The 25,773-nt window shown below is 48.0% G+C and overlaps 1 protein-coding gene across 2 annotated transcripts in view; it reads right to left on the bottom strand.

Annotated features, from left to right (window-relative positions):
• kif26ab (kinesin family member 26Ab) overlaps positions 1–25,773 on the bottom strand; it is an 80,061-nt gene that overhangs the window by 10,850 nt on the left and 43,438 nt on the right. Inside the window, exons 1-6 of one of the 2 annotated variants that reach the window (XM_080783102.1) lie at positions 10,998–12,040; positions 7,326–7,509; positions 3,715–3,927; positions 2,507–2,600; positions 1,660–1,922; positions 621–804 (exon numbers count right to left, since the gene is read on the bottom strand). In XM_080783102.1, coding sequence (XP_080639228.1) covers positions 621–804; positions 1,660–1,922; positions 2,507–2,600; positions 3,715–3,927; positions 7,326–7,509; positions 10,998–11,014 — 955 coding nt within the window. In that variant the 5' untranslated portion in view covers positions 11,015–12,040. Of the gene's footprint in view, positions 1–620; positions 805–1,659; positions 1,923–2,506; positions 2,601–3,714; positions 3,928–7,325; positions 7,510–10,997; positions 12,041–25,773 lie in introns of those variants that run through there. The other variant, XM_080783101.1, reaches the window with a different exon arrangement.

The following is a 25,773-nucleotide window of genomic DNA, read 5'->3' as shown; positions in this document are numbered from 1 at the left end:
TGGCAAATTCCGCAGTGTGAATGTGTGATTGTCATGACTACTGTATGTTGGTGTTGTGTGTGTTAATGAAATGCTAAATAACAATAGAGATTAGGGGGATACAACATCGTTGTATAAGTATTGTATAATTTTACTATTTTATACTATATCAAATAGGCAGAGGCGGACTTACCATCGGGCTAGGGTGGGCTACAGCCCCCCGATAGGGGGGGGGGGCTCAAAAAAGTATTTTTTTATGATTTGAAATTGTAAAGTATTGCAATCCAATTCAAGTGAGATTTATGTTTAGTTATTGTACATTTAGTATTATGGTTAAATCATTGAGAGCTTCTGCTCAGACAGTGACGCTGTGTTGTGGGGTAGCTGTGGAAACCCCTGCATTCTGCATTCAGCGACTAGTCTGTCTGTCTGCCTGCCTTTCTCTTTTGGGGGAGCTGGGTACCCCAAAATTACAGCGAAATTAGAACAAAATACGCAATTTCTTTCTCCCCAGGGATCCCTGAAATTTTGTCTAGCCCGGGGGCCCTTGGGAGGGTATATCCGGCCCTGCAAATAGGTGGTTAAAGCAACACTGGGTGTCAGAGGTGTTAGTAATGCAGTAATGCAACGGCAGTGCTCACTTCCTCCCTTGCCGCTCTTCTCCATGCGGTACTGGTAGATGTGCAGTGTGAACAGCATGTGGGAGTTGCGGCGCTCGTCCTCGTCTGCGTCGGGCCTGCTGGTGCTGCGGGCTGCGATGGCAGCGTCCAGGAAGAATGCTGCCTTCTCGGCCGTGGGGGCGCGCAGCTCGCTCTGGTTCTGGAGCTGAGAGGAGGAGGAGGAAGTGGAAGGGTGAGGTCAGGGTGTGAAAACAGAAGGGGTGACGTGAGAGGGGTGCAAGAGAAGAGACAGACAGAAAGGGAAGGGAGAGGCCGTTAATTGGACCCAGGCACAGCGTCTCTCACCCGTTTTGATTGGGTCTCGGGGGCAATTAGAGCAGCAGATATGCACACGGAGAGAGAGGGGGATTATGAGAGGTAATGGAGGAGCAGGAGGCAGGGGTATTTTCTCTCTCCACGGATGTGGTGATGGCAGGATACAGAAAGAGGAGAGAGAGGGGGGAGGGTGAGGAAGAGGAGCAGGGAGGAGGAGGAGGGGTGTGCATGGTTGCTAAGAGGAAGAGAAGCAAGGAGCCTCGCAGGGGTGTGTGGAGCCTTTGAAGTCACAGTCCACGGATACCCCGAAAAACAACATCTGACGGCAACACCTGTCAGTGCCTTTCAAACCTACCATCCTCCACCATCCGTCCCAATAATGCTTTCATTGTGTCGCAGAGGGCCAGCAATCACACACAGGTTGTAATGGATGCTGACGGATGCTGACAGAGGAGTCAATACAAAGGTAGGGACAGAGGCATCAATACCACAGATGTTTTTTTGGGTGGAAATGTATGGGGGTCGGTAGGACGGACAGAGGAAGCTGGACTACAGAGTGCAAATGCGAAAGACCTGGGACATGAAAGACAACACAGAAGCTGAGGGTTGGATGGGCACGACTAGGTACAGTAGATCCTAGCGAGGATCAGATCAATGCGCAGGACCACTAATATATACCACAGAGGATCAGAGAACAAAGAGAGAGCAAAACACACCAAGCCTTCGCCCTTCCACATGCCCTCACCTGAGTGCCACAGATGGGGTCTTCTCTCAGGTAGATTCCAGGGGACTGGCCGTCCTGCAGGCTGCCGGACGACACCTCCGACAGCAAGTCTTTCAACTCCTCGTCCTTGCCGCAGATTTCCACCGCGGACACGCGGACAGAGAAGCGCGTGCCTGTCTTTTCCTTGCGCTCGTTGATGAGCTTAAAGAGCCAGGAAATGGCACAGGGCACAATGCCGAGGCTCTGAGTGGAGCAGTCGTTGCCAATCATGGTGTACGTTTTGCCTGGAGATACACAAGAGAAAGGCGGAAATGTTGGCTTGCATTTTAAAGAAGGTTAACAAGCTGATGCTCGATTTCCACCTCAAACCAAAATTAATAGGCAGCGAGTGAGTTGACAGATATATGAAATGTGTTGAGGCGTATAACAAAATTTGGATGAGAAAAAAAAAGAAGCAACTAATTGTGGCTGTAGTGGTTCTCGGGTGATATTTCTGGTAAATAAAAAATCAAAAGGTGAAGCACCGAGCTATATTCCATACAGAGCCATTCCGTGTAGGATTATAGCCGGTGGGAACCGCAGTTAGAAATAGAACCAGCCCTTCGGACCAAGAATGTGGCCAGGTCAATTACTATGATTTTAATTTCAGACCGAGCCCTGTAGCCTCGATGCAGAACCCCCCCTCCCCGCTGCGGCCCCCCGACTCACCGCACGCCCCCGTTCTCCTTCAACATTCCCTTTCCTCTGCTCACTTCAGTGCACTGCTAAGTCAATTGTGGCTGTCGAGTGCAGCTAACAATGGGCCGCTGAGAGTTTTCCTTGGCTAACAAAGGCTGTGGTCTAATCTGTCGGCAGTGGAGGAGCTTACCGAGCTTGACATGGCCAAAGCAGAAGATGCAGCCGTCCGCACCGTTCACCACGGATTGGATAACCTCTGCCACTGTCCCTGAGCACACCTCAGCCTGCGGAAAAAACAAAAACACAAATCAGCTTTCAGAAAACATACAAAATAAACATGCGCCCCTAAAGCAGTCCGTTTACAGTGTAGGACATTTTGTTGAATTTTAACCACTTCGCTTAAATCTGTAAAATAATTGCTATTGGACCATTACTTATTATTACTTTGTTTCTCAGAATTGCTGCTGCTGTTCGTCTCAGGGATAAATAAAGGCCATCTCATTGTATCATCTTATATTATCGCGTGCGTGCATGCGTGCGTGCATGTCCAGAGAATATTGCAATGTGCAGCTCATTCTTTACAATGTGTTTCAGCATGGGTCCTCTGGGGCAAGGCTTCTACAGCGGAGGTCTCTTCACCATACATCACAACGCAAACAAGAGCTATTACTGTTACTGTTAGCCCTCCCAGTGGCGTATTCTGGTAGTCTTGCCATACCACCACTGGAGCAACATCCAGACTAAAGCTATCAGCAGCTTACTGATAGAGCAGAAGATCTGATAGAATCTATAAAGCTCTCCCCACTGTGGAGACTGGAGATGCTGTACAGTTCCACTCTGTGAACTAGTGCTGCTCAGTTTGTGAAGACGACAAGTGTGAAACACTTGACATTCAATGAAACACTTCAATTCAACACTTTGTCGTTGAATTTTGATGTGTCAAATGTTCACATTTTCTAGCATTTTATTCAATCACAGAAATTTGCATCACCAGGCTGACCCAAATAAAGATCACTAAGTTGCATTACTTTCTCAGTAGTAGTGAGACACTATGGATTGCCATTTTAAGTAAACATGTGATCTTTGATCTTAGTTGCATGGCTGTTTTGAGCAGTGGTGAGTGGAGGTTACATATAGCTGTTCTGTGAAAGGAGAGGTTAGATATATGTGGACTGAATTCAAACCATTCCCCAGACTTAAAAGGCCCAGCTGTTGGGCCCACACAGGGAAGAATGCCCCCCGACCCAAGACTGGCATTTCTTCTATAAGCCTCCGGCCGCACCCTACCAGCATAAAGACGTCCCTTTGCCCTTGAGAGGTTAATGGCTTCCCTAAACACACACACACACACACACACACACACACACACACACACACACGTCCCCCAATGGGCCTTACTTGTGAGGCATCCGGGGTAAACACAGCGTCAAAGGCGAATATCTTTGGGACGGCCACAGTGGCAGATCTCCTGTGTCCTGAGCTGGAGTGCGGGCTGGACGCAGGGTCGTAAAGCGTCACCTGCTTCTTCCTGCTGTCCACCTTCAGGAAGGACTGAGATTCTGAAGTCTCTGGAGCCTCCAGGGACGGGCAGATACGCATCATCACTTTCACCTGAAACACAGAAACACATCATCACTTTCACCAGAAACACATCATCACTTTCACCTGAAACACACAGACGTGGGCAGACAAAGAGGAAAAGGGAACACAATGTGAGAAATAAGAAAGAATAATTATTATTTAAACAAAGTAAAAATAGAAACAACAACAAACAACAACAAGGAAAAGGGTCTAAAATAAAGCATAAAGTGGGCTGAACATTCTATAAACGTCTGTGCAGATCATTAACATTTTTTGCCTGGATTTATAAGCTGTCAAGAGTTGGCACAAGCCTCAGATCCTCTAGGATTATGTATGTCAAAACATGGCTAAACGCTGTTTTGTTTTAGACCAGTCCCAAATGACCTGAGATGTCTAGAGTGTTCATATTGTAAAAGTAAATAAGAGAAGATACAGTATATTCTTTGTACTTACATGACCTAAGCTTATGAGAGAACACGCTGTACTTAATCAATACACCACGACAGACCACAGAAGGAGATAAATAAATAGCGGCTGTTACGGTTTCATATCCCAAACAATCGTAGCAAAGATTACTAAAGAAACACTGATTGGTGGACCTGGTGGCTGCTGTATGTTGGTGTTGAACCTCCTAGCAATTAATGTGGGAAATTAATGTTTGTATGCCACCATGCTGAGGGGATTAGCCACAGGGCTGGCTGGTTTCTGGACCACATGAAGCTCACCAGCATGGGAGAGCAAGAGCATATGGCTCCCTTCTTATCCCACCTACTCACTTTACCTCCGCCTCTTCTATCTCCCCTCCCACTCTCTCTCTATCATTCTCTCCCTCCCTCTGTGTGCCCGTGGCTCTGCGAGGGTCCTGTCCTCTCTTTCATTCTGGGGCTTGACATTCAAAAGTGATCCTCCGATCTTAACACATTCCACAGGTCACGCTAAATCACACCCGCATGCTATGCTAAACGGGACGATGGTGTGTATCAAAATACACTCCGAGGGTGTTGATTTGGCCCTGCTTTGGCCAGACTCTTCGTGTCTGATGTTATCGCTGTTGTTCTGAGAAGTGAAGTCATCCTGCCAGTTGTTTATGCAGTACTACACTGTACGGCCCGGCCCGATCTCTCCATAGTATATAGAGACATTTCCCCTTGCTCAAATTTCCACCATGCAACACACGGCAGTATAATGGATGTGCACATCAGTGCGCTCCTGCGTTTGCATGTCACTCGATATGACAGTCCTATATGTATTCTTTTGAAACTCTGACAGCTCATTGTTGCTTTCAATCTGATCTAAAATACAGCCATGAAAGCTCTCTGAAGGGAAACCTATGTTTGACAAGGTGACATGGCATGAGATATAAAATGGCATAAACAAATTTCTGGAAACATGCTGCATTCCCTGATAGCTTAATAGGTTGTCTGTACTGTATGTTGTCAACTTAACTAGTACTTGCAGTACAAACGGCTTGGATTTCAGTAGATAGCATTGATAAAGACCACAATCTTGCAAAGCAAAACCACTCGGACTGACACACACACACACACACACACACACACACACACACACACACACACACACACACACACACACACACACACACACACGCACACGCACACGCACACGCACACGCACACGGCCACACGCACACACATACACAGCTGGCTGCTAATGTAACTAAAGTCCTCCCATTTCTGACAAACGAGAACATTTCTTTCAACTCTTGTCTCTCCCCCTCTGTCTTTCACGCCCCACACAAAGGGGCCATTCTTCACCTGGTGTATAAATATTGCTACAGATCCAGAAACAATGTCCGCTGGCAATCCCATTCTTTCAGTGAGTGCAATTCCTCATGAATACCACCGGCCAAGTGCAAACTCTCTTTGTGCTCCGTGGGGGGCTGTTATCGTGACTGACGTGTGCATATGTTGAGTAAATTACATTTGCTATGACATTTAAAACTGGGCTCCCACATTATTATTAATACTGGGCCTCTGTTGAGTGTGCGGAGGCTACCAGGATAACTAACGTCTCGGCTATATTTACGTTGGCAGAGATTTGAGACCAGGGGCTGCAGAGGATTGGCTACAGCCACAGCGGCATTTTAACACCTCTCAGACCCATGTGCTAATGGCCCCGTTCCCCTGTCTCTTGATCCCCCTAAAAATCCATTAGCAGGGCTTTTCCCCACCCGTGCCCCCATGTCTGTACCCAAAAGAGAGTTGTTGAGGTCAAAAGTGGACCCGATCCAAATAGACGAAAACAAGACGCCCGACAAGACTTAGACTGGATTCATATGAGTCATACAGTCCATGCCAGACGCTGGCAAATGAAAATACTGCTGGCTGTGATTCCACAAACAAACCATTGTTTCACAAGGAGGGAACCTTTGATTGTTTGAACCGGGAGGCTCTGCTCTGAACTGCGCTGAGAGGTTGGATTTACCATACGGCTCTCCTTGATGAAGAGGAGGCCTGGCACTGATAGACTTGGAATTAAGTCTCAAATCCTTCATTTCCCTTTTCAAAAGCTACCCCGCGGCTGGTGTAGATCCACACATGTATGAGCAGTATTCCTCAGGTGTGGGCTCGAGGAAGCTCGTTAATAACGCATCACCTTTTTATGAAGTCCGTCTCTCAATGGGAGATTTATAACATGCGATGTCAAGCGTCTGGATATTTGGCAGAAAAGCGAGGACTTCCTATCCAGGTGGGATCTAATCTTGCGAGGGGGACTTCTTCTGCTCTATAAATACAGTTCCCTGGCCCAGACAAACAATACCCAATAAACCTCAGAGGAAGAACCGCATGTTTATACAACATTCAGGCTAATAAGGGGCGTTGCATCATCATCACATAGCATAGCATCTGTCATTTAACTCCTGCTGTAAAAACGTCTGCAAAGAATCGCTGGCTTTCTGCTTCTTTTCTGTCCTAAACTGTTGGCTGTTCAGCAAGAAGAATGCTGGTGTAACGAACTAAGTGAATTCATGACATTCCAGCAGGCTTATCTGTCTGCATCTGTGCAGACTGGAGCAGGCGGCAGGCCTGCTGTGGACCGCTGTGCCGCCGATCTGCACTCACTCATTCAAACAGGGGTCTGTGTGTCAGTATGTGGGTAGATATACAATATGTGTATGTGCATTTCTTCCTCTCTCTCTCTCTGTGTGTGTGCGCGTCTGTCTGTCTGTCTGTCTGTCTGTCTGTCTGTCTGTCTGTCTGTCTGTCTGTCTGTCTGTCTGTCTGTGTGCGTGAGTGTGTGCGCGCACATGCGTGATCATGTGTGTATGTGTGTGGACTGGAGTACCTGTCTCTAGGTGCACGTGCCAGAATGCGTGTATGTATGTACTGTATAAGCCTTTGCGTACACAAACATGGGAGTGCGTCCTTGACTCTTTTGTCTACATGTCGACACGTGCCATTCCTCACCTTTCCCATGCCGGGGTTCTCCTTGACCTTTGACACGGCGCGGAGCAGACATGGCGGGGCGGGCGGCGGCGAGAGCTGCAGGGTGCCGCTGAAGTTGGTGGAGTAGACGGAGGGCTCCTGGGCGTGGAGCAATGGAGGCTGGTGCTTCTTCCGCTTGGACGACAGATTCAGCTTCTGAGCGGCCCTGGTGGGGCGGAAAAACAACACAGCAGGGGGTTAGTGGATGGGAAACACAAAGGCCGCACGGCAGCTTATGTGTTCAAGTCGGCAGGTTCGCGTGAGCGAACTGAATGGACTTCTCTCTCCCTGCGAGCTGATCGATTCTACACTTTCAAAATCCTGAGTGTTAATTTTACTCTAGGAGTCTACAAATGGTTCCATCCAATTTGGTGCCATCTGTACACTCTCAGAAGAATGTAAAGACAAATGGTTAAGGGTCCACTTGGTTCAATTCGTACACGAGGATTTTTCTGTGTAAACATCCAGCGTGACATTTCAGAGAGCCGTGCTGCCGCTGGGTCAGCTCTGTGAAGCACACACTGAAAGTGGAACACAAAGGTCAACAACCTGGCCTTTGTCTCTGGGCCAGAGTTAGCAATGTAGAGCTGGCAGAGCTGTGCTACAGGCACGCCACGCCACGCCACCATCTAGGCACCACTCTAAAAGCTTTTCTCTCAGCACCCACCTCTTAATCCACCACGTGCACTAAAATATAATACCTCAGCCCTTCAATCCAGCTACAGCCAGCCAGGCAGCTCACCTCACGTGCTTTGATTCCTAGCCCACAGGGGCTGTAAATACATTATGAAACAAAGGACATGATGAAAGAACAACCTCACAGGGATAATTGAATGCTCTTCTGTTGTCAGCCGGCCAGGTGGAGAGCGCCATGCACGGCGGCGAGGCACTCAATCAAACACAAAACAACTGTCGCCACCTCCTAGGAACCGGCCATGTCCGTCCCTCTGTTTTACTAGAGGCATATAAGCAGTTATGACAGCATAATATTACCACCTGATTCACGGTGTTTGGTTTGTTTAAGAGTCCTCAATCTCTTCAATAAACACACAGTTGTCAGAAGGTACCCCTTGCACACACACACACACACACACACACACACACACACACACACACACACACACACACACACACACACACACACACACACACACACACACACACACACACACACAGATCAGGTGAGGGACAGGTACAGGTAGCTACGTATCCCGCACCACTTTCATAACATCTTGAGCATCTTGAACATCTCTTCGCCGTGCTAGCAGCTTTTTTGGTAGCCGGCCGCATTGGATGGTCATCCAGCTTTCCCGTCCACCCGTCCACCAACAACACCTCTCCCAATCCACCCCACCCCGACCCCAGAGTCAGCACTGGAGGAGGCAGACATTGGTCATGGGGCCAACTGAGCGAGACGCGCCGCACAATTTCTTTCCGTCTCAACCGCCCGCTGCTCGGGAGACAGCGGCGATATCTCTGCCCCGCCTGTATCGTCTGCACTGAAACCCCCTGAGCAGCAGCAACAGAGAGAGACAGGGTGGGGGGGAAGAGAGAGAGAGACAGAGAGAGAGACAGAGAGAGAGAGAGAGAGAGAGAGAGAGAGAGAGAGAGAGAGAGAGAGAGAGAGCCGTTACCAGATATGGCACTGGATCGGTTACCACCACTCCTCATCTGGAAAAGTCAAGGTCAGGGAGGGAAAAGTAATACCTACCTGAGAATTTTTTCCCTCCAGTAGAGGGGGGGGGGGGGGGGGGGGAATCAAGAGAAAATCCAAGGGAGGGACAAGGGAGCAGTTGTCAGCGTGACAGCGTGACAGAAACAGAGAGAGAATAAAAGGAAAAGCTGCAGAGTGTGAGGTGAAAAGAGAGAATTTTGCTGAGAGAGAGAGAGGGGATTCAGGCAGAGGAGGAGAGAGAGGGGTGGGGGTGAACAAAAATAGACAGATCTATGCTGCACACAGAAAAACCCTCAGTGTAAAAATGGACCCAAAGGGATCCATTTGGGTCCATGTTAACACCCTCAGAGTTAAATTGACACCAACAATTTCACTGTGCATGTCTTGATGAGAAGCTGTTTCCTTTAGAGGCCAGCCCGTGCTCATTAGCCACGCCGTGGGCTGCTCCGGACAGGAACATGTACAGGTCTGCTCTGCTGCCAGAACACATCCACCCCCTCAGAAGACCCCCTCCGCCCCCCCGGCCCCTTCCCCTGCCTGTTGGAGTGACAGATGTCTCCCTCCTCTCCACTGTACGCATGCCCCCCTGCAGCGACAGCCCAAGAGCACAATCAGGGAACACACCGCTGGCTGATGGAATAATTATTGCATCCAAGGGGGCTACAGGAGAAGGCTCTCTCCCCAGGGAGCCTCCTGTGTGTGAGAGCATGGTGCAGCTCACAGACAGAACGTGTGAGCGAAAAAATGAGACGGAATAGATGAATGTGAGATGGAGAGCAACGCAGAGGAACTGTCGGAGAGAGGGGCATGCATGCAGCTGTGTGTGTGTGTGTGTGTGTGTGTGTGTGTGTGTGTGTGTGTGTGTGTGTGTGTGTGTGTGTGTGTGTGTGTGTGTGTGTGTGTGCGCGTGTGCGTGTGCACGTGCGAGAACTTGTGGGTGTGCATGCGTATGCACATTAATGAGAAGGAAGTGGGAACCGCAGCACACATTCATTCAAGAATAATGTTCCCCTTCTCTCTTTTGCCAACCCCCTCTCTCGGTTTCTTTCGCACCCACACTTTCCTCTGTCCTGCTTTATGGAACGAAGATGAAAAATAAATAAAAACATTGAGGTTACAAAACAGAGTCCCTTCTGCTTGAAGGAAACACTCAAAACCTATAAGGGAGCATGTAACCTTGAGGTGTAATACAATGGGAAAATAAATTCATACTGTATGTTGGCTTGAGTGGAGGGTAAGGCAAAATGCTGTATGTATGATGATATGTTGTTCCAACAGACACACCTCAACTGCTCACAAACAGCAGGTACTACAACACACATTAATTGGGAAAATAATTGTTTCCACCACCACCACCACCACCACTCTCTCTCTCTCTCTCTCTCTCTCTCTCTCTCTCTCTCTGTCCCCCCCCCTCTCTCTCTCGCTCTCTCTCTCTCTCTGTGTGTCTCTCCTCTCTCTATCTCTCTCTCTCTCTCCCTCCCTCCATCAGTGTCTTTCTTACAGGAGAGCATCTACAGTATCTGATCAGCCAGTGGAAAATAGGCAAGGAGGAGAGGCTCGGATTTCGTCGCCCACAACAGCTTGCCCACCTGTTCGGTCGCAATCTCCATGCTAATGAAGCTGTTTAACTACTCAACTTGGTACAAACAATCCCAGAGACACAGCATTGCTGAGTTCACGCTGCCGAGTGCCGCAGGAGTGTTCTGCGCTGCAGCAAAGCACGTGCACATCAACTCTGTATATACAGTACACTTGTCATGTAATTATGCATCATGTGCAGCGATGATGAGCTCAAGCAAAGCTACGCCAAATACTCATTTTTACATGCATGCACCTAGGAGGGGAAACACTGCAACATCAGAGGGAGAGATTGGGAGAGAGAGAGAGAGAGAGAGAGAGACAGATAGAGAGAGAGAGAGAGAGAGAGAGAGAGAGAGAGAGAGAGAGAGAGAGAGAGAGATAGAGAGAGTACTTACAGCTCTTTCCAATCCATTATCTAGTTATCGGTCATAGTCAAAAAACACACAACTGACGGAGTTCAACTTTGGGGTCCAGGTCTGTGTTGCTGGTGTTCTCCATTACTTGCTCATTCGACACGCCGGCAAAGGTGTTGGAGGGGGAGGAGAGGAGAGCAGAGGAGAGGGGAGAGCAAGGCAGCAGCCGCACGCTATAGCTAGTGGGGGCCTCTTTACTACTCCGATCGCAATCATGGAGGGTTCCACTTGATTTCACAGTGGTTTGTAAGAAGAAGCCGGTGGGGCGACGTAAGGGGGAGGAGGAGGAGGGGGGCCAGGAGTCATGGTAACCCAGGGGAGCGAGCACCAGGTGGGGTGGGGTGAGGTGAGGTGGAGGGTACCCCTGGAGGACTAGAGAGAGAGAAGGGTTGCAGTAGGGAGGCGTAGGAGGGAGGGTCTCAGTCCAGGCGGTGCAGACAGGTTCTCAGGGGAGGAGGAATGAGGTGAAGAGCATGCAGGGGCGGGCGCGGGAAGTGGGTACCTCCCCTCTTCACGGCCACGCCTCCTCAACGACTTAAGTTCACTCTCAGTTCAGGGATGCCATAAAAGAGAAGAAAATCTGATCAAAAAGCTAAACAAAACAAACCCAAAAAATCCTGAAGCTGTATACGTCCATTCTCAAACGCCGTCGTTTCCTTTCAGTCAAAGCTCACATTCATCCAGAGAGCCGCGTGGTTTCCCTCGTGCAGTTAATCCACTGTGGGGTGTCTGTCTCTGCTGTGTGTGTTTCTATCGCTGATGTCCTGATGTCCGGGTCCTTCCGCTAGTCTGCTGTGTGTGTTTCTACTGCTGATGTCCTGATGTCCGGGTCCTTCCGCTAGTCTCTGCTGCTTCCCGCCGCTGGTTCCGGGAGGTGGACAGAGCCACTAGTGAGCCTGCTGGAGCGGGAAGCTTCCTATAGGGTGGATGGATGGATGGATGGTAGAGGTGCTTGGAGGGGGTGCTGGGAACGAGGACAATTCCTGCTCCCGTTCCGCCTCTCTCTCCTGCTCCCGCTGTCGGAGAAATGCTGGCAGCTGTCCTGCCGTCTCTCTCTTGCTCTCTCCCTTTCCCTGCCGTTCTCCCTCACATGCCTTCTCTCCCTCCCTCCCTCTCTCTCTCTCTCTCTCTCTCACAGCCCAGCCCCTTTCGCCTCCGACAGCCAGACGAGGTGTCAGCGCTCAATTGCATGCTGCTCGCGGGCGTGATGTGCGTGCTCTCTCTCCACACACACACACACACACACACACACACACACACACACACACACACACACACACACACACACACACACACACACACACACACACACTCTGCCTCATACAGTACACGTGCACATACAGTGTACACACACACACACACACACACACACACACACACACACACACACACACGTGCACCCCACCACACGTCACATGAATACTTTATGTATAAAGGAGTTGTCTTTTCTTTCAGTGTCCCAGACATCAAACAGATTAGGTTAGTATGCCTACAGTGTGTGTGTGTGTGTGTGTGTGTGTGTGTGTGTGTGTGTGTGTGTGTGTGTGTGTGCGTGTGTGCGTGCGTGCATGCATACGCGGGTGTATGCGTGCATGCAAGTGTGCATGCGTGGTAAGACTGTTAGTGTATGTGTACAGTAGGGTACGCACACATGTGCAGATTTGTATTGGTTTTTTGTCTTTGTTTAAGGATGCAATTAGCCTGATGAATGAGCATGTTATTAATCATAAGCCGTGACATGTAGATAAGGACGGTATACTTAAGTGCACAAAGACAGATTGGCTAAATGAGCAATGCTTCGACTAGATAGAGAAAGGTAAGAGAGAGAGAGAGAGGACAAACAATGAACAGACGACATCAGAGAGGCAGATTTATGCTGGCTGTACAAAGAGAGAGAGAGAGAGAGAGAGAGAGAGAGAGAGAGGGCACTCAGTCACTGGTCAAGGGTAAAGAGGGGAATGAATGCATGCGAGTGGGCGAGCGAACATAGGGATGAGAGTATCCTGGATTCCCTGGGCTGCCAATTTACCAGTAAGCCCTCGTTGCCCCCGACCACGCTGGCCCTGTTTGAAAGAGCGCTGCCTCTGCTGCAGACAGCCTACTACAACATGAAGGGAGACAGAGTGGCTGTGTGAGATTGGTGAGATGAAAGTACAGTACATTTAACACAAACTCTCTCTCTCTCTTTCCCGACATACTGCCCCACATATGAACTCGGCTGATTCAGTGGTGAAAATCCCAGCCCAACGCCACCTATTTATGTTCCTCTAGTAATGAAATCGTCATGATATATCGCATAACCTTTACCTCTGTTCTTGATCACAGCATATAGCACATGTTTGCTTATTCTGCAGTGTGTCTCATTGCACATGGAAGTGTTATTTCAAGGAGCAGGGACCTCTCGCAGGCTTTGCCACCTATACTGCACTGTACTATATATAGTACAGTACAGAATATCCTTCAGAGCAAGGCGGGCAGCAATCAATAGTCGCATGGAGGAAAATACTAATGTACACGCCGCTCACCCTGACAATGGCGACTCAGCCATTAGTCTGGTCGCCCATTGTTGGCATGCACAGTGCGGCTTCAAGTGTTGTACATCAAAATGAAGCAAGAATAGGGAGCACAGGGACAGAACTGTCCTAGCAGCCTCTCAGCTCCATCACTGTCTGCCGCCCTGCAGACTTTAAGGACAGATAATGATTGTAATATATATAAATGAGCCAAAGTAAGATGGATGCAAAACCAAGAATGCCATTAGAGAATAAATGTGCTCCTGCTGCTTTTGTTGAAGACAGAAAAGACATCTAGATTTGGGGCTCATTGACGGGGGTGTGACAGGGAATGGAGGGGGGGAGAAAGTGGGAAGGGGGGGGGGGGGGCTGTGTGCTGCTTTCAAAGGTTCCGTTTGGCCTGCTGTCAATAATCGCTGCAGCTCCCTTTTCAGCCTTTGTCAAATTAGCAAGAGAAATTCCACTGGCTCAGGGAGTCATTAGCTGGCGCACCCATTAGCTTGTTTGTGCAAATTTGTCTCTGTTCCTGAGGCCAGCTCCATGGCTCTATATAGCTTAGCCCCTTTCTGGGGCTAATTATCATGTTGGCCACATTTGCTATCCTTGACATTTCCTTTCTCCGATTCCCCTTCTTTCTCCACAGACAAGATAAGGCTGCTCTGGCCATTCACGCCGGATCAGATCACTGGGTGTGATATCACGCTGCTTCACCCCCCCCCCCACAGTGAGTCTACCTCCCTCTACTGCTGATTAGCAGACCAGCATGGAGCCTCTATGAAAGGAGATGGGAATGCTGGGAAGCCAGCCTGAATACGACACACTAATAACCACTGCAGCACATTGAGGAAGGCTTGCTTGCTGTCGGAGCCATGCTGAGTTGATCCTGTTCTCAGTAGGCGAGCACAGGTGGACTGAAATTGTTTAGAATGACTGAAACAATGGATAAACAGTAGTTAAAGCCATGCTGTCGGGCTGGAATCATTGCAGAGACGGTAATGCCATTTCAGCAGGTGTGCAATGTGCTTGATTGATTGTGTTGAGCACGTGTTTGGTCAATCACGAGAGGTACGTTTTTGAGTCAAGAGATAATCGATAGAAACCTCCCCAGAGCTAAACTCTGGACACACTGTCCTATTGATGGGCTGACCTTGACACAGGCAGACATCCCACTCCACCAAAGGTTCGAAACAAAAAGAATAATCTGAGCAATGTCAACTTTAAGAGAAAAATCGCACGCGTACAAACTGAGCGGTGGAACTATACTTTTATTGTTATAGTTACCTTGGAGTGCCTTGGAGCCAAGCACAGTTGCTGACAGGGTCAAAGGGTCAAAGGTCCTACTCAGACAGGGGTCAAAGGTCCTACTCATGCAGGCGGACATACGGACAGACATACGGACGGACATACGGGCGGACAGACAGACGCACATTGCTGGGCATTGAAGACACGGTGTGCCACCGCTCCAAAATTGGTTGTTTAGTATAGGCAGCAGAACGAGGCTAGTGGGCCATCTCCAGATAGACAGGATAACACTCCCCCTGCATAACTGTACACCCAAAATTTGGGTTGGATTAAAAATCTCTGCATATCCACACTGGCATTGATGGCCATCATAAGTCACCTCCAGCGTGACCCAGTCACTGCTATGCCCCAGTGGTGATTAAGCACCCGTGATGAACAACATGCATATTCATATGGTGCACACACTCAAGGGGAGATGATGTCATGCTAGAATGCCAAACAGCAGAGGGCCCCACCCAGAGATTTACCAGCAAGGTCAGGGTGCTGATCATTAAGCAGGAGAAAAACACTCCCATGCCATAAAGAGCTTTTTTTCTCACAGTCAATCCTGGTAGCTGTAAGTTGGGTCAGAGCACCCTTCTAATCTCTAATGAATCCGAGCAGCTTCCTGTGAGTGACAGCACGCCCCTGATGTATGATCCACGGTATATAAATGTATGCATTGGCCCTACAGTCAACACAGCGCCGGGGTCAGACTGAGTGGGCTCTTGAAATAACCAGAGGGATGTGAGGTGAAATGTGTGCATGCACTTTGGAATGGGATAGGGTTACCTGGCGCCCATGGTGGGGTGGGACGGGGTCTACTCTGTGGAGTGCACAGGGGGACGATAAGAGAGAGAAGAGAATGGTGAATGCAAATCTCTAATTGGTGGGGAGAAATCAGCGACCAGACTCCATTGTTAAAGAATAGCAGATCTACAAGCTCTAAGACATGTTGTGAGCTTGTAGATTGGCTAGTTTTGGCAACGAACACCATTGTACAGTATGACTAAGTATAAATAAAGCTTAGGGTTTAATCTAGCAAAGGGCCTTGTCTCTTCTCTCAAACTACAGCTCCCCACAATCAAAAGACCACTGGGATAAACATTCATTTACTTTTTTCCCCTCATTTCCTCTGCCTTATCCATCCTACAGTACTCAAAACAAGTTATGCCTGAAGCTGCAAAACCCAGATGCCATGATAAATCTAGGAAAGATGTTCATCTAGAAGTTAATTGTAGTCAGGCACGCAGTCTCTACATGACTCTGGTTGAATTAAAACATGCAGGAAACAAAAGCCGCCAATGCTGTTTTATTCATTTCTGTATCCCTTCTTTATCCTTATCTTATCGAACACATTGAGATAAGGGCATAACGCATTATGAGAAATGCAATTCTCTTCTCTTTCTGCAGCCCAAAAACACAATAAAATGGGAAAAGGGACAGCTAACTAACGCTCTTATCTGACAGTCGAATGTTTTCAATATGAAGTGTTTGAATGTCTGTGCCGCCTGCCTGCTTCCATCCCGCTAACCGTTTTAATAGTAGGCTGAAGGGAGCTGCTTTTACACTGCAGTGTGCTGCAGGAAGTGGCCAAATACCTCTAGGCTAGGATTTATAGACTTTCTATAAATCCTCAGAAATAGATAAATGATCCCATGCAGCTAAACCAGACAGCAATGAATGTGAAGCCTTGCTTCCTGACCAAATATCCTGCTAAGCATGTTCCACATGCAGTGGCCCATTTACCATATTTATTTATTTTTGAGGGGCGCTAGCCCCTCCTATATACAGCTTTTGTCCACACAAAATGTCCGTAACACAAACATTAAATGCCATTGACAATGAAGGGACAATTTACGTCGTCTTGACCCCACACGTCTCATATTTGCCATCGACAATGAAAGCAAGAATTAGAACAAATGTCCGCCAAATAAGACGTAAATTTGTGGCAACAGGCATTCTGATTGGCCAGTATGAGATGAATCATAAGGATGTACGATGATAAGAGCGCCCCTCACTTCACACGGGAGTGATTTTTATTTACAAAGACTCTTTGTTCAAACAAGGTGTCCAACAGGCCTTTTGTTTGTGCACACGTCGGTGTCTGACCTTGGATGTCTCAGAATACCAAATGGGACATCATTTGTGTGCTGACTGCTGCCGACAGCCCAAGGCTGCACACTTCACTCTACCAATCCCTGGCCAATTAGGTAAGGCCAAATGCATTCATATAAAGAGTCTATGAATGTACAGGAAGCAGCCGTCGCCTTGTGCATACAGATGCACAACAAATTCTGGTCACAGACACGTTCAAAGAAATATGGAGTCAGAAAAAAAAAGAACTTTGAATATTTGTGCAAATGTGTATGTGTGTGGGTCTGTGTGGATTTGGGCATTCTCTCTAAAAAGAAGCAAGGGATCATCAGAAAGAATCAGGAGAGAGAGAGAGAGAGAGAGAGAGAGAGAGAGAGAGAGAGAGAGAGAGAGAGAGAGAGAGAGAGAGAGAGGGATGTGGATAATGAGGATGAAGGCAGAGCAATGGTAAAGGCAAGAGTAAGGAGAAAAGAAGATGGTCAAAAACAATCCCCAGGGATGCAAAGCAAAAAGGAAATAGAGAAACAGACAGAGAGAGATAGGGAATGAGGGTAGGAGACTGAGAGAGTGAGCAGTGGGGTGTGAGTGTGGTCCTCTCTAGGATCACTGGGCTGGCTCTGTGCCAGTGAGGGACTGTCTATAGGAGGTAAATCATTTTCTGCCTGAGAAAGAAACTGAGAAAAATGATCGTTGTGGGCTACGCCACAGTCAACTTGGAATTGCTTTATTCCCAGAGAGTGCCAAGATGGGAATCCCCAGTGGGCCAAGAATAAATGGAACAGTTGGGGCCAACACAGAAAGGGAAAAAAAAGACAAACTAATTAATATTCAAGAAATTATGGTTTTGTGTTGCAAATTACAACAGATCCATTCGTCAACTTGTATGCACATACAGAATGAGCAAATAACACACACATGCACACATATATAATATGGTAGGTATCAATTCTTTGTAGCATTTTGACATTAGACCAAAAGGAATGTGTCAACTGAAACCCTCCATTCTCAGAGGACTTTGCATACAATGTGTGCTGTGTTTATGCCAAGGTTAATCACTTTAATGAAAGGAGGGAATATATTTGGGGGCAGCTACGGTAGTTTCCACAGGGATGTGTGACAACTCCCCTCACTAGTGTAACTGTGACTTCCTTTCCCTTTGTGTTTCCTGTATTGCCGACATTGTGTCACATATAGTTTCCATGCCCAGTGATCCAAATTGCACCTTCCTTTCTCCCCACTAACCTCCCAATCCACTGCTGAAAGGCCAGGAACCCCTCCGGCCAAGCTAGGGGCTTAAGGGGGGCTTAGAACAGCCCGAAGAGGGGATTTGGGGGTAGAAGTCAGGGGCTATAATTCAATTTGCAGTTCATTTTTATTGTTTCCTAAATTGCCTCCTAAATAGATTCACAAACACATGTCTTGTTAGTGTGACTTCTACTTGTCTAAGCCATGAAGCCATGGAGAGGTAAGCCATGCACAGGGCTTTAGCGCTATAGGACCCTATTTGTCAGTCAATGAGATAAAGGGGCCAATTTAGGGGCCTAAAAGAAAAGGACTAGAAATCCTCACAACAGAGTCAAAAAGTCTTTGTACGAAATCTCTATAAATTGACAACTTATTTACAAGAGGTTTACAATATCCACAGCATGGCAGCCTTGGAGGCGAAAATGAACTGCTATCGAGTCAAAACTGGTTCAAGGCGGGCTGCTAAATTCAGTCTTGGTGAGAAATTCACTTTTCTTCCGACGTGATATGTGACAGATGATAATGAAGACGTGTTCCTCCCTGCTCTCCAGGCTGCAGCCTCCTCCACACCCCTGACGCAGCTGACAAAGATTAACAGCTACTTTCATCTCTTCCAGAACACTTTCATTCCGTCGATGCTGCTCCAGGTATCGAGCTGCTTCGTTCTCGTCTCTAAGCCCACACAGAAGATTCTAAAATAACACCTCTGCTTCTCCAAACACGTGCTGAACTCATATTCACCCGACATAGGACATACAACCCACATCTTCCCTTAGAAAAGCTCTGCCCTCAGCAAAGTACTATCATCACCCGCATCAAGTCATCACCGACTCCATGATACGTCCCGCCTCAGCGATCAGTTCAGCATACAATGGAGGCAGGATATTTAATACAGGTGAGTCAGGAGTGTGGGTTTTTCTATTAACACGAGATTCCTTCACAATCATACAGTATGCTCTCAGATTAAGTCATAATAAGCTAGGGGAGTAGGTTGAGTGTGATGATTGTGGATGAAAGAGAGAAAGCGTGAAAGACAAGAGGGTAAGAGAGCATGTGTACCTCTCCTTCATTAATCACCGCCTGCCAGAGTAAGACACCTAGCGATTATTTATTTGCACTTCCCCATGCTGAGGCTATCACAACAAACAGGCCCACAGGCTGTGGAGAACATTTGGGGTGATTAATCAGCAGGCCCGTCCGGAGAGACAGAATGCAAAGGGGGAGGGGGATTCTAACATGTGTTCCTTAATCTGCCATCTATATCCAAGTCAATAGACCACCCCAGGAAAAAGAGATGGATCCAAGTCCAATGGTAAATGAGTTGCATTATAAGTGAGATGACAACGGTATAGGAGAATTTGGAACTAGAATGAAAATGGTGACGTTTGTGGATCTGGCAATAAGCTCATGCGTATCGTGACATGATAACCGATCAATAAGTGCTTCGCAGATACACATGAAATAGAGGGAAGTAATAACTGCACACTGATATGCTACTGTGTAAACAGAGGCAAAAGCCAAGACCGATAACAACACGCAAGTCAGCCACATAGTGTAGGGATGATGGGATTCTTTTGCACAGCTAGCTTTCACAGACTACTGGATCATGAACTGGCTAATCCTCTAAATTCTAGAATCTAGTGTAGTAGCAAAAGCAAATAGGGGATAAACCTCACCAAACCTCACCAACATCTTTGTTTTGATTCTGTGTTTTTCCATGTGTTCCATCTCCGATAGCTAGCTATGCTGAATACATACGGTCAATAATTAATAGAACAGGAAGCAAGTCTGCATCACAACAGAGGGCCGATTGAACATTACATTACTGACACACAGTCAGTGTAGGCGTATGGAGATTGAGCTTTAGCAACCCAAACTGTCTTTCAGTTGATGGAACAATGATCTCCTCCATGGGAATCAAGCTAACGAAGAGGAGAAGTAAAGTTAAATAGTTTGGTGCCACAGCGGTTGAGCTATTCAGTCTGTGGGTGATGAGGTGAGAGCTTAACAGCCTGCTTTGACAATGACTCTATCCTCAGTGGTAATTTGAGTTCAATCAGTAAAAGCCGATTCTATACCACTGACAGTCAGAAGGATCAGGGTGTTGTGTGCATTTCTGTAACAAGACTGGGAAAAAAAGAGCTGGTGTTTGGGGAAATCAACCCTCTAACACTGATTAGGACTAAGCGGCTATTAGTTATTCATCTGATGTACGAGGCCAAAACAGGCTGACACCAAAGAGCAGAGAAGCAAGATAATGTAGAGGTGAGCCAGAGGAGCCATCTTTTTGTTTCTGGACTGCAGGAAGAGAAGGCAGTGAGCTCATGGGAACAGGTCTCTGCTCTGCTCCTGGAGACAATAGGTCATAAATTATTTTCAGTGCATATTCCATGCCACTAGCTTTCGCAATTAACTCTTATTCTTAATCCAGACTCTCTATGCCTCAGACGCACACAATACAGTGCGACCAGAATAATTGTAATTGCTATGATAAAAGACCCCATTTGCATGCCACCTTTCACCCTAAAAGAGACCCTAAAGAGCTTTTGAAGGCATTCCTCAACCCCCACAGCGCAATCCCTTCAACAATCAACGGTTAGAGAATGTTACCTATGCTGATCTGTGCTATAACTAAACAGTAATGTTACAATCATGGAGCCCTGGGGGACTCCAGGGGGCTACTATCAGTAATGTTATCCCAGTGAATGGGGGTGACTTGCCGTGGGCAGACTAACAGGGCTAGTGATGTAGCAGATAAATGCTGAGGACACAGCGTTTCCAGCCCACATACTTTTGACACACCACCTGGTCTTTCAGATCCCCATTACCAGCAATCAAGAGACAAAGATACCTTTATGTTAGGTGACAAGCTCACTGGGCACGGGCCTGTCCTCCACATCCTCTCATTTCCCCATGTGTGAAAGGAATCTGTCAGGCCGGACAGCGGTTCTTCCCCCTTTCTCTACAGAGCTCAGTAGGCTGTGAGCCCAGGGGCGAGTGCTGTGCATAGACTTGAGTCAGCGATTAAACCTTTTGTGTTAGTTGGGGGCAAACGGCCCCTTCAGGCCTCCCGGCTGTGTGAGTGGGCCAGACAGACTTCCTGACTCAGGGCTTTGAGAGGACACAGAGCAATGCAGTACCCCACACATGGGTTTCCCTCATGCTTTGAGAGGACACAGAGCAATGCAGTACCCCACACATGGGTTTCCCTCATCCAGGGCTTTGAGAGGACACAGAGCAATGCAGTACCCCACACATGGGTTCCCCTCATCCCGCAGTCAACCTTCTGGTTGTTCTCTTCCCAACAGCCCTCTATCAAGTGCCAGTACTTTTCCCCTAACAGACACAGCTACCAGTCATTGCTGTCAGCCAAAACAGTACCTCTTTCCCATGTTAAAGGGGGCACAACGTGGTCACACCACCACAGCTTACATTCAACAGCACTTAATGGAGGCAAACAGGTGTGATTCCACTGTAGAAAGGACTATAGTTCTGCATGAAGAAACACTCCTTGGCATCATTGCTGAAGTGAAGAGTGCCAACAATCCCAACATGCAACAGAATAGCGACAATTAGGCTATGCTATACTACTGTATGGTTGTTGAAAGCACACAACAAAGGAGCAGCTTAGTGCTTATAAGAAGGTACTGTAGGTTATGATGGTCAGTGAAGCCAGGGTGTTGGTCTGGAGGCATGGGCTTGCAGGTGTGAGACAGAGGCAGGGCGTTATGAGCTCAGGGTGGACAAAGACGGTAAAAAGTGTGACCATTTAAACAAGTCCCCCTGCTGTAGATCCCTGAGGCGGTGGCTGGATCTCCATCAACACCTCTGTGCTGATGCCACCTGACAGGCCCAGGATAGCTGCTCACACCTGGGCTTATCCACAGGCTGCAATGCAGCCCCTGCATGGCATCAGCTGTTGTTGCCTTATGCAAACCGCTGCTCATCCCAGCCAGCCATTACTCCCATCCGACTGATAGCGTGATTATGGCTGGAGAATACCAGCTGGTGTGTTTTATCCCACAGTAAACAAAGAGACGAATACCAAAGCACAGTCTCACCACCACCACCCACTCAACACTTCTGTTGATCCATCCGCTGCCTTAGGCATGTGGTTGCTCGGATTCAACACATTCTTTGAGAAAAGAACTGTGTGTATGAATCAATTCCCACTGTCAAGCTTTTGGTGGAGACAGAGGTTAGCATTAACATTTCAGCTCCACAATAGCTGCTACCTCAGAAAGGCTCTATGGCTGCATTTCAAACCATGAATTCTCTCTGTGTGTGTGCTATGTGCATTCTGCTCACACTCTCCTTTCGGTGAGGGCATCCATCTCACTGTGGCTCGACAACAAAACCATTACCCCCTCGCCCTCCAGGGAGCAGACAGTTCGACTCCAACACACAACTGCACATGCCATGCCACAGAGACAGGAAGAGAGAGCGAGAGCGAGAGATAAACAAACATAGAAACACTGGAGCTCTTGAGTGGAATCGCAAACATGCACATAGCTGTACTGTATGCATGCAACCCGTGTGAACTGGCTGTTTGTTTCCTGCCATCCTGCACTAAGCAACTTACTTGATTCCCATGGTAGTGTGACCGATATTTCCCTCTGTAGGTCCAGACCTCGTGCTCCCGATGCTGACAGAGTGCAGCATCAGTCCAAGCATGCCTGCTGTATGAGTGTCTGTGTGCTGCTAGTGTCCTGGCCGGCTACAGACCTGCTGTATGAGTGTCTGTGTGCTGCTAGTGTCCTGGCCGGCTACAGACCTGCTGTATGAGTGTCTGTGTGCTGCTAGTGTCCTGGCCGGCTACAGACCTGCTGTATGAGTGTCTGTGTGTGTGTTCTGCTAGTGTCCAGGCCGGCTACAGCTATAGCACCCTGTGTTGTGTCTTTATCCCACATCCAAAGCCGGCCCCGGCCCAGTGCCGCTCTGCTCTGCTCTGCAGATAACCTCCACTCAGCATTTAATCAGCCCTGCCACTTCGTCACCGACAGAGCATCAGCGCTGTCACTCACTGCCTGTCCAGCCAAACACAAGCATTGACCTGGTTTTTTTTCCCCCACTGGGTTGGACCTCCCTTCTCTGTTACCAGGCTTAACTGGAGTGAATGGAGGCGGTCAGCGGTGTGGTGGCTGCCCCCCCTCTCTTTCACACACACACACACACACACACACAGACACACAACACACACACACACACACACACACACACACACACACACACACACACACACACACACACACACACACACACACACACACACACACACACACACACACACACACACACACACACACACACACACACACACACACCTCCCCTGGAAACATACTCCTCCTCCTCCTCCTCTACAAACAAACAGGAAGGGCTCGATGGTGGAGTTCCTCGTCGAAACTCCATAAACAATCACAGCTTATACTCTCATATAGACAAGACAATAGGTTTCAGTAAGTCATCCACCATGTGTTAGCCGTCATGGGAACAGGCAGTAAATCGCTGTTTTCTCTTGGGAACACGCTGGCCACATCATTACCGAGCATGCACTTGTCAGTCCCTTATCTAAATTATGGTCTTCTAGTGAACAGAAAAAAGGGCCTCTTCTAATTTCCTGCCCCAATCTCCACTTTTAACAGAAAATTGGCTAACATGTTCTTTTTTTTTTTTTTTTTGCAAAGCTAAAGACTTGTTTCCATGGTTACTTCCATGACAGCCTATAGGTGCATGCCACGGAGAGTGGCGTGGAGTGGCACAAAAGTGGCGCGCTGAGTGTTGCAGCAAACCACAAGCTAAATGAATGGCCTAGCCACAATTACAGGAGAACTCTTTACCCCACAATCACAGTCATTATTGCAGCAACACTCACCTGGCCAGCAGCTGCAGGGCTGTGTGGCCATAAAGCCACTTCCTCCGACTCTCCTCCAGGGCAGGATTCCAACAAACAGCTGTCGGACCTGCCCCTGCCTGCGTCCTAGTCCTACCAACCTGCATGCCATCCCTGCCATGCACTCCCACTCCCACGCATCCCTTTGTGTTTTGTTTTCGCATGTTGATTGTTTAGATATTGTTTAGATATGTTATTTATGTATTTATTTTGCCATTTTAGGGCTTTATGAATAGGACATGAAGTTATAGCATGATTCTGATGAAGACCGCAAAGGTCGAAACGTGTATATTAGCACCTAATAAAAGGTTTAAATGTCCGTGCTGCTCCAGTGTCCTCTCCTCCTTCTGCAGGACATGAAGTTAGTTGGTGTGAGAGTAGAGGAGGCAGAGGATAGGGTGAGATGGAGTTAGTTGGTGTGAGAGTAGAGGAGGCAGAGGATAGGGTGAGATGGAGTTAGTTGGTGTGAGAGTAGAGGAGGCAGAAGATAGGGTGAGATGGAGTTAGTTGGTGTGAGAGTAGAGGAGGCAGAGGATAGGGTGAGATGGAGTTAGTTGGTGTGAGAGTAGAGGAGGCAGAGGATAGGGTGAGATGGAGTTAGTTGGTGTGAGAGTAGAGGAGGCAGAGGATAGGGTGAGATGGAGTTAGTTGGTGTGAGAGTAGAGGAGGCAGAGGATAGGGTGAGATGGAGTTAGTTGGTGTGAGAGTAGAGGAGGCAGAGGATAGGGTGAGATGGAGTTAGTTGGTGTGAGAGTAGAGGAGGCAGAGGATAGGGTGAGATGGAGTTAGTTGGTGTGAGAGTAGAGGAGGCAGAGGATAGGGTGAGATGGAGTTAGTTGGTGTGAGAGTAGAGGAGGCAGAGGATAGGGTGAGATGGAGTTAGTTGGTGTGAGAGTAGAGGAGGCAGAGGATAGGGTGAGATGGAGTTAGTTGGTGTGAGAGTAGAGGAGGCAGAGGATAGGGTGAGATGGAGTTAGTTGGTGTGAGAGTAGAGGAGGCAGAGGATAGGGTGAGATGGAGTTAGTTGGTGTGAGAGTAGAGGAGGCAGAGGATAGGGTGAGATGGAGTTAGTTGGTGTGAGAGTAGAGGAGGCAGAGGATAGGGTGAGATGGAGTTAGTTGGTGTGAGAGTAGAGGAGGCAGAGGATAGGGTGAGATGGAGTTAGTTGGTGTGAGAGTAGAGGAGGCAGAGGATAGGGTGAGATGGAGTTAGTTGGTGTGAGAGTAGAGCAGGCAGAGGATAGGGTGAGATGGAGTTAGTTGGTGTGAGAGTAGAGCAGGCAGAGGATAGGGTGAGATGGAGTTAGTTGGTGTGAGAGTAGAGGAGGCAGAGGATAGGGTGAGATGGAGGCAGATGACTCGCTGTGGCGACCCCTGAAGGGAACAGCCGAAAGGACCAACCAACAGCAGAGTAAGTTATCTCTTTTAACACCATATAATTCCACCCTATTAGAAATACAGAAAATAGCAGATCTACAAGCTCACAACATGTCAGCAAGTTTCTTTTGCATTATATGCCTATAATGAAATGCCCAAAATAGCAGGGACGTATGTGCTACAACGTAACCATAGTAGCAAGTAGACCTAGCAAAACCTGGCTTCTATCTAAATAACATAGAGCACTTAGCCTCTCTCAACAAGTAAACATAACATACTGCAAATAGCATTTATCTAAATAGTCTAAACAGAGATAATGATATATCTGCCTGTCTTTGTGTAAGACGCGCAAAGCG

The sequence above is a fragment of the Protomyctophum bolini genome (assembly GCF_963924005.1).
Source record: "Protomyctophum bolini genome assembly, chromosome: 15".
Classification (NCBI taxonomy): Eukaryota; Metazoa; Chordata; class Actinopteri; order Myctophiformes; family Myctophidae; genus Protomyctophum; species Protomyctophum bolini.
The sequence above is the reverse complement of the archived record's forward strand: the minus strand, read 5'-3'. Positions and strand labels throughout refer to the sequence as shown.